Source organism: Hyla sarda, chromosome 4 (assembly GCF_029499605.1).
Source record: "Hyla sarda isolate aHylSar1 chromosome 4, aHylSar1.hap1, whole genome shotgun sequence".
In the NCBI taxonomy this organism is placed as follows: domain Eukaryota; kingdom Metazoa; phylum Chordata; class Amphibia; order Anura; family Hylidae; genus Hyla; species Hyla sarda.
This window is the reverse complement of record NC_079192.1, coordinates 216,059,158-216,072,798: the sequence shown is the minus strand read 5'-3', so window position 1 is coordinate 216,072,798 and position 13,641 is coordinate 216,059,158. Positions and strand designations below refer to the sequence as shown.

At 43.1% G+C, this 13,641-nt stretch overlaps 1 protein-coding gene across 6 annotated transcripts in view; it reads left to right on the top strand.

Moving 5' to 3' along the window:
• RELN (reelin) overlaps window positions 1-13,641 on the top strand; it is a 1,155,521-nt gene that overhangs the window by 1,068,861 nt on the left and 73,019 nt on the right. For all 6 annotated transcript variants that reach the window (XM_056573506.1, XM_056573505.1, XM_056573507.1 and 3 more), the window contains one exon: window positions 7,215-7,355. In XM_056573506.1, coding sequence (XP_056429481.1) covers window positions 7,215-7,355 — 141 coding nt within the window. The remainder of the gene's footprint in view (window positions 1-7,214; window positions 7,356-13,641) is intronic.

Sequence of the window (13,641 nt, the reverse complement as noted above, 5' to 3'; positions counted from 1 at the left end):
CCGCGACCCCGTCATAAACTAAAGCAGCCAGTAACTAATGAAAACTACCCAGAGAGACCTTAGGGAGACTGAAACCTATGAAGACCCTAAACAAAATCTAGCTCCCTAACCACTATCTAAAGAAATTCACTGAGAGCAGTCTTTAGCAAGGTAGTCCAGGACAGTTCAATCCGGAGATCTGACGGGGGGGGAGGGGGGGGGGCTGCATCCTCCCAGTTAAGAGCATCAGTTGGAGAAGTAAAGAACTTTGGTAGAGGCCCCAGTTCATCAACTTAATCACCATAACAGATTGACAGGAGGTAAAGGCAACCAAGAGCTCCAAGAACCAATTGTCCATAGCTGTAGCATCATAGACAGGCCTTTCAGGGGACTGTTGCTTCTGGGGAGTCGGAGACCCTTTAAACAGTGACAGAGGCGGATCAGGAGTATCACCCCTAGGACGGTCCTGAGGTCTGGAGAACTGTCACAGCGCTTTTGCCGCCTGCACAGAAACTTTGGTAGCAAGCGGGTTCTGAGCACCAGGATCTCGTTGAGAAGAGCCACAGGAACTGGAGGCCCCATTCCTCATCAGAGGTCAGCCGAGAAGCTTCAGCATATAGTTTGGATTTCTTATTCCTGTTGCGTGGGCCACCCATGACTGACAGGGCCACACAGAGAGCAGGCAGAAAGGCACCAGAGACACAGTCCAAGGAGTGCAGGATACCTCTAGAAATATATCAGGCCAGTGGCACCAAAAGTCCCAGCAGTCCAGGGCCACACAAAGAGCAGGTAGAGAGGCACTAGGTAGATAGATCAGGCCAGAGGTTGGACTCCAGCAGATGACGCAGTCCACAGAAGGCAGCAGAAGCACCAGAAGTCCCAGCAAACCAGGGCCACACAGAAAGCAGGTAGAGAGGCACTAGGTTGATTTTGCAGGTAGGAGTTGGCACCCCAGTGGAAGAGGCAGTCCACATGAGACAGCAGAAGCACCACAAGTCCCAGTAGGCCAGGGCCTCACAGAGAGCAGGCAGAGAGGCTCTAAGTATATATGGTATATACGGCCAGCAGTAGGGGTCCCACAGAGGGCCAGGCAGTTCACGACAAGCCAAAAGAGCACCACAAGTCCCAGCAAGTCAGGGCCCACAGAGAGCAGGTAGAAAGTCATTAGGTGATATTACAGGCAATAAGGGGTATTGTAGGGAAGAAGCAAACCCCAGAGGCAATTGCAGGCACCACAAGTCCCAGCAGGAGCCCAGCCATGGCACAGATGTACTCACTCAGCAACCCCCCCAGGAGTTAGCAGCCAGGAGCAGAGAAGTGTAGCAGGCTCAAGCCCGGTCCACAGTGTGACGTCAGCAGCTCCACTTTCCCTCAGGCGGGAGCTGCTATGGCCACCGGGAAAAAAGGCCCCACCCACGAAGGCCGAAAATGGTGCCTGGTCTTCAGGATGGCCGAGGGTCTAGAAGGGAGAAGATCAGGGACGTGCACAGACATTTTGGAGGGCAGGGGCACTTCTCATAATTTAAAAAACATCTGCCAGACTTAATGGGCAGATGTGCTGCGGCCCAGGGATACAGTGGACTCCCACCGGGCCTCCTCAACATTCCTAGCCCCCATAAAAGTTGGTGTTTTTGTAAACTAAAGTCAAGAACAGTTTCTATGAAGGTCTGCCATGTGTATATACACTTTGACTGTGCTACCAGTCTTATTTACAGAAAACATGTGACAGCTGCACAATAATATACTGTATTATAGAGGAGATTTATCAAAACCTGTGCAGAGAAAGAGTGGCGCAGTCGCCCTTAGCAACCAATCAGATTGTTTCTTTCATTTTGCAGAGGGCTTTTCCTCTGCAAAGGTTTTAATAAATCTCCCCCTATATGCTCCGGTCGGACCTCTATATGACAGAACGTGCACTGTACCCGGCCTCACCCAGCACCCATCCCCAATCACCCATCACCCATCCTGAATCACCCAGCACCCACCTTATGCAGGAATCTCCACACAGCCCTGGTTCTTACACTGAAGAGATGGACACCACACTAATATATGCTTACATGCTACAATATACAAGAGTTGGAGAAAAAAAGAATTATAAATATACAAAAACGGCCAGGCATAGCACAGCATACAGGATGGAGGCAGAGAAGCTCCGCCTCCATTGCGCACAAGACTGACTTTGCATACTAGCAATGTGGGGCAATACCTAGAAAAGAAGTGGTCCACATTTAGTAAGTATAACATTATCTTTCACCTGTTCTCCTGCACTGTAACCTAGTGTATTGGGTTTAGTGCGAGCAAACAGCCTGTCAGTTTCTCTTTAATTATATACCTTACCCCCCTTAAGGATCTATATACTGTGCCACCATTCAAATTCATCTATTAATTCCCTATATACTGTGCTTCCATTAATTAACTATATACTGTGCCACTGTTATTTAAAGGAGAACTACGGGATTTAACATTTTATCCCCTATCATAAGGATAGGGGATAAGTTTCAGATCGCGGGGGGTCCGACCGCTGGGGCCCCCCCCAATATCCCGTACGGGGCCACGGCTCTCTGCATAGAGAGCGTGTGTCGACCACCACACGAGGCGGCGGCTGACACGCGCCCTCCATTTACTGCTATGGGAGAGCCGAAGCGCTGCCTTTCGGCAATTTCTGGCTCTCCCATAGCAGTGTATGGAGGGGGCGTGTCGGCCGCTGCTTCGTGCGGTGGTCAACACGCCCTCTCTAACCAGAGAGCCGGGGCCCCGTACGGGAGATCGCGGGGGGCCCCAGCGGTCGGAACCCCCGCGATCTGAAACTTAGGATAGGTGATACATTTTTCAATCCCGTAGTTCTTCTTTAACTATACTGTGCCACAATTAAGGATCTATACACAGTGCCAGAATACATAAAAATATGATGTTCCAATATAAATAAAATATATTCTGTGCTTCCATAAATTCTCTATATAATGTGCTTACATTCCTCCATCAATTCCCTAATAATGTGCTTCATACAATACATACAAGCACATAACATAAAGACACATACAGTACATAAGAAATATACACACATACATAGAGACACTTTGACACATACATACAACATGGAATATATACTAAAAGATATAGCCAACAGGCACATCAAACATACAGGTTCACACATACATTCACTCATAGATATATCTATATATATATACACACACACACACACATAGATTCACTTGCTCACATATATACACACATACATAGATTAACTTGCTCACATTATATATATGTGAATCTATGTATATGTGTGTGTATATATGTGAGCAAGTGAATCTATGTGTGTGTGTATATACAGTATATATATATATATATATATATATATACACATACTTAGATTCACTTGCTCACATATATACACACACATATACATAGATTCACTTGCTCACATATATAGGCACATACATAGAGATACATACACACATATATACATACACACACACACACACATATATACACATCATACAGACACACTGACATGCAATCACTCACATATATACACAGTCACTTATACTAAGGGCCCAGCCATCCCTCTCTGCACAGGCACGTACATAGAGATACACACACACACACACACACACACATATTTACACATCATACAGACACACTGACATACAATCACTCACATATATGCACAGTCACTTACACTAAGGCCCCAGCCATCCCTCTCTGCACAGGCACATACATAGAGATACACACACACACACATATATACATACATACACACACTGACATACAATCACTCACATATATTTACAGTTACTTACAGTAACCAACCCCTCTGCATAGACTAAAGTTTCTGGCTGGGACATGCTGTGGCCGGGATATGCTGTGGGCGGGGTTTCTCTCTGCCTCCTCTGCGCCTGTCTTTATCAGCTAAGAAATAGCTGATAATGACAGGGTGAGTGGCGCCCCTTCCTGCAGGGAGGGCATAGCACCCTCCATTAAACTCCATACAACTCCCCAGCAATGGATCCTTTTTACTGCACCTGTCACCCTGAGTCTGTAGCTCCTTTTGTGAGGGCACTTTAGGGGCATGTGAGGAAAAGGGCAGGGGCTCCAGCCCCCTTTTACCCCTATGTGTGCACGTCCCTGGAGAAGATCCAGGGGAGGCCCCCATACAGCTCACTGCCACACCGCCTGGTCACAGAGGATCACTTGCCCAGCCTGCACCAGCTCCGGACCTCCGCCTCACTCCACCATCCAGCGCAGCAGCTCACAGTCACCGGAAGCCTCCCGCGCCACTCAGAGCCACTGGAGCCGGATCACCAGCAGTACCCCGCTCTCCTGCACCTGGAGGGACTGAAGATAAGAAGACTGGCAATGAAAGGGTAATATTTCAGGGGCAGCGGGAGCTCCTAGAGCGCACGTCCGCTCACTCCAGCATCCATGCCACGCCCTCCCGTGCTTATTACTCTATAATGGAAAAAATAAAACTAGAAATATATGAATCAAGCTATCACGGCTGTTAGCTGTATATTAAAGGGGTATTCCATGTTTTTTTATTTGACTATGCTACAGGGGCTGTGAAGTTAGTGTAGTTCATAATATAGTGTTTGTACCTGTGTGTGTCAGTTTTCAAACAATTCTTCTGAGATTTTCACCCCAATATTTTTTTTAACAGCATACAAAATGACTGTTATCTCAGATTTTTCCCAGGTTGCAATGCGGCCAAGACCTGACATCACTAGTCATCTGATGACAGGGGCCTGTCTGCTTCAATGGGTGGAGCGATCACATGGTGGGAAAGAGATCAATCTGCAACTAATTGTATTTTTGCAACAGCTGTAGGCACCCTGATTGAAAAACACAGGTCTTTTGAATGGATGCAGCTAATTTATGTTTCGATGGATGGGGTGGGTGATGTGTGGGAGGGAGGAAAATAGAATAATGGGATTTGTAGGCAAAGAAGGAAACTCAAGGGGAAATACCAATTCACAGAAAGCTAGCCACAGTATTATGATAATCTCACAACATAGCCATTTATCCCCAAGACAAGCGCAGATCCTTCCTAAGCATGTCCATTACTGTCTGGCAGGTACGTACTAAAATCACCTTATAGTGGATAACCCCTTTAAACTAGTATGTGAAGACATAATACGATTAATAAATATGCTGTAGTAGTTACGTGTTCCTTATCGTCTAGTACATGTCTGTTGTGTGCTGTTAGGTTGAAACAGACTCATTTGATCTTTGGAGCCAAACATAAATATGCATGAGTTATAATGAGGTTGTGAAATTTCCATGTACTGACAGAAGCATTTTTCACTGTGGTGCAGGCTCCTCCTGATTTGTCCCTTTCAGCTGCTAATTTGGATTTTTTCCCAAAGGACTAACAACAAATTTTTACTTAGTCTTTAACGTCAAATTTGGTCCATGATATATATAAACTGATATATTGTTTCGAAACCATACACTCCATCATGCATAAAATTGCAGTTTTCAGATATTCCGCATTAAAAGATTAAAATTCTCAAAAAATTTTCCCAAATGTTATTTGCAGCCTTTCTTTGGTAATTCAGAGCAATATAACCACATTGCTATTTTAGATGGTCTTCAACCTCATTACTCGGTTAGTGAAAATGTAATTTATTGTAAAAAGATGAAAAGGTTATATGGTTATTTTGCAGTGCTGCTGTGTAGCACAATAATACATGATCTTTCCTTTAAAAAAGAAAAAAAAATTACTTATTTAAAAATACTGCTTTGCCAGCAGTAACCAATCCCTAGTGCATTTTGTAACCCTGTTATATTAAATATGTTTCAGCATTTTATGTTTAGAATTTGTATATTTAGACATGAAAGAGAAAAAATGTATGTCATGAAAGGTTTAAGCAGTAATAATATGCTCTATAAATTGATGTGTGGTTAGTCCTAAATATGTACATTATTTATATATAGCTTTTACATGAGGGATTTGTTGGTTGCTGATCTATAGATTAGATTAGATAATTCTGTATGAAAGCAGCACTACTTAAAAGTTAGATACACAGTACAGCAGTAGGGTGGCACACTCAAAATTCATGTGTAAAAAGGGCATAAAAGAATTTCTCTATGCCAAAAAAGGTTGTGAGAAGCAGCTGAAACATTGCACTGTTTTTCTTCAGGTTTTCCTTCATAAGTGGATACTGTAGATAGATAGACAGACAAACAGACAGAGGTGGATTGATGGATCGATAGCTAGATAGATAAAAAATTTTAAAATAGGCAGCAGTCCAATGGATTCTTAAATATCAAACTTCTTATTTTGAATCCCTTTTATTTTGTATAACTGTTTTTGCACATTTTGCATGTCTGTTTCTATAATTCTTTTTTTGTAAAAAAAAAAAGTACTGTACCCTTTTTGTACATTAAAGCACTCTCTGTCCCTAGACATCTTATCCCCTATCCAAAGTATAGGGCATAAGATGTCTGATCACGGGGGTCCGGCTGCTGGGATGTAGCTATCACGCCCCCTCCTATAGACATGAATGGTGGAGGCGTTGCATGACATCATGACCACAGCCACCTGAAGCTGGCGTTCTGAACATATGTGCCAGGGTGCTGGCCCGCAGATCGCAGGGGGTCCCTAGGATAGCGGATAAGATGTCTAGGGACGGAGTACCCTTTGAGTGTGTGTTTTGAGTTGTGCCACTGGCTCAGAAGGTAGCAGAGCGTGCTTAAGAGAGCTGTGAGTGAACGTGCCAAAGTAGCAGAGAAAATATTTAGTTTTTATCCCTTTTTTTAATGTCGCACACTCTTTGCTGAGAGGCGTAGACGTGACAATAGAACAATAGAGAGAAATATTCTGTTTGTGTAATTTTTTAACTCCGCACACTCTTGGACGTGACAATTGGCGAAAAGTGGTGGGATAGAATATTAGAAAAATATTGTTTTGTATCTTTGTTTTTGTTTTGGAGTCCACACACTCTTTGTCAAGAGGAGTGGACGTGACATTCACAGCCAAATTTTGATTGCTATATGGTTGTGGCAGAACATCATCAGAGCATATGAACACTCTTGTTAAAGGCATATTAGTTGGTGATAAGTCTATAATAGAATGCATTCCTGTTCTAAACAATTATAATTTTTACAATGGCATTCAGGACACCTTTTAAGACATTTATTCTAACATGTTTCATTATTCATTATTGCATCAGGTTAATATTTATTTTATATGTGTTTATTTTATATGTGTTTATGTTTTCTTATTTTTTTTTCAGATCACAGGCTACAAGGTTCCGCTGGAATCAACCATCACCTTTTGATAAGCAGCAAACCTGGGCCATTGATAATGTCTACATTGGAGATGGTTGTGTAGATATGTGCAGCGGACATGGACGCTGTATACAAGGGAATTGTGTGTAAGTTTCAGTATAATCAGTCAAGTGGAAGAACTTTTTTTTTTTTTTACAAAAAAACAGCATTTCTCCCTTTCCCCTGCATATAGCACTGGCTAAGCAATGCCCTCATGTCCTGTGTTCCATCTTGTTGTCTCTACTAATTAAAATGGGCTGAGCCTAACAAAAGGCAATGGATAGCAGTATCCAAGATAGTGAGACACCTAATGGACAAGACTTTACAGCTTTTTTTCTGGGGTAAAGATTGATTTTTGGTAGATTAAGTAATTTACAAATATGTTAAAGATCACATAAACTATCAAATGGAAGGAAGATGTTTAAAATGACAGTGACCATTTAACCAGATGTCCCTTTTTTCAAGACCTAAACTGAAGAATTATTTATATAAGCATATTTTAACCCCTTAAGGACACATGACGTTCTCATACGTCTCCATTTCTGAGTCCTTAAGGACACATGACGTATGAGAACGTCATGTGCTTTCCCGGCCCCCCGCAGCCATCTGGAGCGGAGCCGGTGCCCGATGCCTGCTGAAATCGTCATGATGACCCCCCATGTCGGCGATGGCCGCAGATCGCTGGACAATTCAGTCCAGCGATCTGCGGCGGATTCCGGGTCAATCGGGTCTCCAGTGACCCGGTGACCCGGAATTACTGGCTGATCGGGGCCGTCTCTGACGGCCCCGAACAGCCATAGCCAGCAGGGGTGAGGTGGCACTGGTGCCACCTCACAATCGCCCTGATTCGTCGGCCGGTTTACCGGCCGACCAATCAGGGCACCTGCTGCGGGTGTCACTCCCGCAACCCGCTCCGCCCCTCTTCCGGAGGACGTGAGCGGGTGCGGGACGTGGACCCCGGGAGCTGGGGACCCCGATCCCCGGCGTCAATGTTGGGATCGGGGCCCCAGGAGCAGCGGCGGCGGCGAGGGACTGACCTGCAGTGTGGATCAGGAGTTGGGTGAGTGACAGCCTCCTGCTGTAGCTTAGCAACAGTTCCCAGCATGCAAAAAGGGCATGCTGGGAGCTGTAGTTATGCAACAGAAGGAGGCAGACCACCACAACTCCCAGCATTCCCTTATGGGCATGCTGGGACTTATAGTTTTGCAACAGCTGGAGGCACATTTTTTCTATGGAAAAGTGTACCTTCAGCTGTTGTATAACTACAACTCCCAGCTTGCACAAACAGCTAAAGTGCATGCTGGGAGTTGTAGTGGTGCATCTGCTGGTTGCTTAACTACAACTCCCAGCATGCCCGTTGGCTGTCGGTGACTGCTGAGAGTTGTAGTTTTGCAACAGCTGAAGGCACAATGGTTGTGAAACTCGAGAGTTTTTTTTTTACCTAACTCAGTGTTTCACGACCGGTGTGCCTCCAGCTGTTGCAAACTACAACTCTCAGCAGTCACTGTACACCATGCACCGTACATGCTGGATATTGTAGTTTTGCAACAGCTGGAGGCACACTGGTTGTGAAACACTGAGTTAGGTCACAAACTCAGTGATACATAACCAGTGCGCCTACAACTGCTGCAAAACTAAAACTCTCAGCATGTAGTCTGTCAGCGCATGCTGGGAGTTGTAGTTTTGCAACAGCTGGATGTCCCCCCCCCCCCCCCCTAATGTGAACGTACAGGGTACACTCACATGGGCGGAGGTTTACAGTAAGTATCCGGCTGCAAGTTTGAGCTGCGGCAAATTTTCTGCTGCAGCTCAAACTGCCAGCGAGAAACTACTGTGAACCCCCACCCGTGTGACTGTACCCTAAAAACACTACACTAACACAAAATAAAAGAAAAAGTAAAAAACACTACATATACACATACCCCTACACAGCCCCCCTCCCCAATAAAAATGACAAACGTCTGGTACGCCACTGTTTCCAAAACGGAGCCTCCAGCTGTTTCAAAACAACAACTCCCAGTATTGTTGGCCAGCCGTTGACTGTCCAGGCATGCTGGGAGTTTTGCAACAGCTGGAGGCACCCTATTTTGGAATCACTGGCGTAGAATTCCCTTATGTCCACCCCTATGCAAGTCCCTAATTTAGGCCTCAAATGCGCATGGCGCTCTCACTTTGGAGCCCTGTCGTATTTCAAGGCAACAGTTTAGGGTCACATATGGGGTATCGCCGTACTCTGGAGAAATTGTGTTACAAATTTTGGGGGGTATTTTCTGCTTTTACCCTTTTTAAAAATGTAAAATTTTGGGGAATTTTTTTTTTACATAGGCAAAAGTCGTGAAACACCTGTGGGGTATAAAGGTTCACTTAACCCCTTGTTACGTTCCCCGAGGGGTCTAGTTTCCAAAATGGTATGCCATGTGTTTTTTTTTTTGCTGTCCTGGCACCATAGGGGCTTCCAAAATGCGGCATGCCCCCAGAGCAAAATTTGCTTCCAAAAAGCCAAATGTGACTACTCCTCTTCTGAGACCTGTAGTGCGCCAGCAGAGCCATTTTCACCCCCATATGGGGTGTTTTCTGAATCGCGAGAAATTGGTCTTCAAATTTTCAAGCATTTTAGGTAAAAATTATTATTTTTTTAACATTTGCAAAAGTCATGAAACACCTGTGGGGTATTAAGGCTCACTTTATCCCATGTTACATTCCCCGAGGGGTCTAGTTTCCAAAATGGTATGCCATGTGTTGTTTGTTTTTTTTGCTGTTCTGGCACCATAGGGGCTTCCTAAATGCAACATGCCCCCCAAGAACCATTTCAGAGAAACGTACTCTCCAAAATCCCTTTGTCGCTCCTTCCCTTCTGAGCCCTCTACTGCGCCCGCCGAACACTTTACATAGACATATGAGGTATGTGCTTACTCGAGAGAAATTGGGTTCTCCTTTTATCACTTGCAAAAATTAAAAAATTGGGTCTACAAAAACGTGAGTGTAAAAAATTAAGATTTTGAATTTTCTCCTTCACTTTGCTGCTATTCCTGTGAAACACCTAAAGGGTTAAAACACTTACTGAATGTCATTTTGAATACTTTGGGGGGTGTAGTTTTTATAATGGGGTCATTTATGGGGTATTTCTAATATGAAGATCCTTCAAATCCACTTCAAAACTGAACTGGTCCCTGAAAAATATCGAGTTTGAAAATTTTGTGAAAAATTGGAAAATTGCTGCTGAACTTTGAAGCCCTCTGATGTCTTCCAAAAGTAAAAACTTGTCAATTTTATGATGCAAACATAAAGTAGACATATTGTATATGTGTATCAAAAAAACTTCAAGCAGAAAGCTTCAAAGTTAGAAAAATGCGAAATTTTAAAAATTTTCATCAAATTTATGGATTTTTCACCAAGAAAGGATGCAAGTTACCATAAAATATTACCACTATGTTAAAGTAGAATATGTCACGGAAAAACAATCTCGGAATCAGAATGATAACTAAAAGCATTCCAGAGTTATTCATGTTTAAAGTGACAGTGGTCAGATGTGCAAAAAACCTGAAGGGGTTAAATAAATGGAGAAATGAAATGAGTTACTCTGCCTACCTTGTGTGGGTGAGAATGGCATGCCAAACAGATATATTTAACAAGTAGCTGGAGACTCATGAGTGGCGCTGCTGGAACACCAACACTATGCAGGAATGCAGAAGTAGAAAAAACAGAAACCTCTGAACACACAACTCTTCTCTAGTAGGCTGCACACTCAAGAGGTTTCTTTTATCTTGTTTCTGCCCTCATCTTTAACCTGTTAAGGAACAAGTCCCATCGAAACAAAAATTGTTCTGATAAAAACGACTGATTACGGCGCAAAAAAAAGAGCGCTCATACATCCCTGTATATGGGGGGAAAAAAGTTAGGGGTCAGAAAAGGACAATTTTATGCATACCAATTTTGTTAAAAAAAAGTTAACTTTTTATTTATTTGTTTTTAAATAGTACAATAATAGAAAAACTATATAAATCGGGTAGTGTTTTAATCGCATTGAACTATAGAATAAAGAAAATGTATAATTTGTATGATAAAGTGCACTGTGTAAAGACCAAATCCCTCCAAACTTGTAAAATTGCAGTTTTGTTATAATAATGTTTTGGTTTCACGGTACATTTTATGGTAAAATGAAATATGTCATTACGAAGTACAATTGGTTGCACAAAAAACAAGCCCCATATGGGTCTATAGCTGGAAAAATAAGAGAGTTATGGAGTTTAAAAGGAGAGAAGGAAAAAACAAAAACCCCAAAATTTCCCTTAAAGGGGTACTCCATCCCTAGACATCTTATCCCCTATCCAAAGGATAGGGGATAAGATGTCTGATCGCAGGGGTCCCGCCCCTGGGGACCCCCGCAATATAGCACGCAGCACCCACCTGTTACTGCTCTTGAAGCACTGGAGGGTCTGGCTCCCGACCACGGGGAAGGAAGATCGTGGCGTCACGACTCCGCCCCCGTGTGACGTCACGCCCCCCTCAATGCTGGTCTATGAGAGGGGGGCGTGACAGCCGGGAAAATAAGTGATATTTAATGTTTTATATAATTTTAGAGACTTTTTTATTTTACACTTTTAAAGTCCCCATAGGGCACTTTTATATGCAATAATTAGATTGCATTTACAGTATAATGCTATGCCTATGGCATAGCATTGCACAGTATGATCGGCGATCCACTGATATAGCCTGGCTAAGCCAGGCCACATCATTAAATTGGTGATCGGGCAGCAGGAGGCAGATATGGGTGCCATTTTGGCTAACAAAACCGCCATTTTGACTAACGGTTTTGTGAGCTCCACTGAGCTGCTGGCATCTTCCACTTTCACTTTAGACACCATGATCGGCATTGATCACAGCCTCCAAAGGGTTAAATGCTGGGCAGCGGCGGGATCACCACTGCCCGGCATAAGCAGTAAGTGTGAGGCTACTGATAGTAGCTGACACCCACTGCTCTGAAGCGAGCGCAGCCACTTAAGTACGAGGACACAAGGGCGTACCTGTAAATCCTTTGTTCTTAACAGGTTAAGAGGGTACTCCCTGGCCACTGGTACCCCCCGCGATTTCCAGGCCGGCACCGCAACGTTCTGAACATGGAAGCCTGGGGCTTCCGTGTTCTTGATATCATGCCACCCCCCCCCTCAATTCATGTCTATGGGGGGCTTGGCAGCTGTGTACTAGCCGCCGCGCTGTCGTAAGGTAATAACTAATTTATGAATTATGGCCATAAAAAATATTAATTATGACAAATTTTAAATTATGAAAATTATGAAAAATATTTTAATTTTGACCTGGTGAATTGTAGACAAAGCTAATCAATACAATTCACATCTGAGTCTGACTATTTCCTCAGATATCAACAAGTTATTTTTATGACAGGATGACATTAACGCTAAAGGATGTAGTTTTGCAATATACAATAATACACAGGTATGCAGATTTATTGGTTATATGATTATAAACATAAATGAGTAATAAACACAATGATATATGCAAATGAATAGAAATTAGATATTAGTAAACAGTAAAAGTTTGTTTAATTGACTACATATAAGTAGAACAATATATGTGAGTAGTTAGTAACTTGTTACAATAAACAAAAGCTACAAGGTTAAGGATATCATATAATAAAAAGGTTACATATCACTCTATTCAGAGGAACCTCATGATATTAAGATGGGCAATATCTAATCATAGACATATCAATATGGAATGCTAAATACACTCCGCCCCTTCTAACCAACTACAAATCACATGACTCCAAGAATGGGGAAATCCATAAGGATATAATATGGAAGAACTATGATCTACTTCTACCCCATTCTGGACTATTTTCTATAAATGACTTTGGTAAGACATTAAGAGTAATAGCAGAGATATATGGTCTTGCTCTATATTTTAGGAGGAAGAACTTGAAACGAGTTTCCTGTGTGGGAAATATATTTATAACACTTAAAGGGGTACTCCGCTGCTATGACTTTATCAATACATTTGCCCATTGTGTAAAGTTGTTTAACTCTCTAATATGCTTGCTGTGTCAATAATGCATATTATTTCCGTTATACTTACTGTTCCTATGTGCAGGAAGTAGTGTAGTTTTTTGGTGCTTTGTGACTGCTGACAACATTTGCAGCCATGTTGTTGTCAGCCCGCCCTGCAGTGTCGGTGTTGACGTCCGCATTTCCCTCCACCCGTGTCCGTAGTCAAGCCGGCCCACTTCTTGAATATTCATTCTTTGAAATTGTGTGGGAATGACATTTTTCACTTTCTTTGCCGCCCCTTGTGTGAGCGTCCTAGCCTGGTCCAATCGTCCTTTGCGCCAGGCGCATGCATCATGTATATTTTGAGAGTCATCTTAGGCAAGTAGTG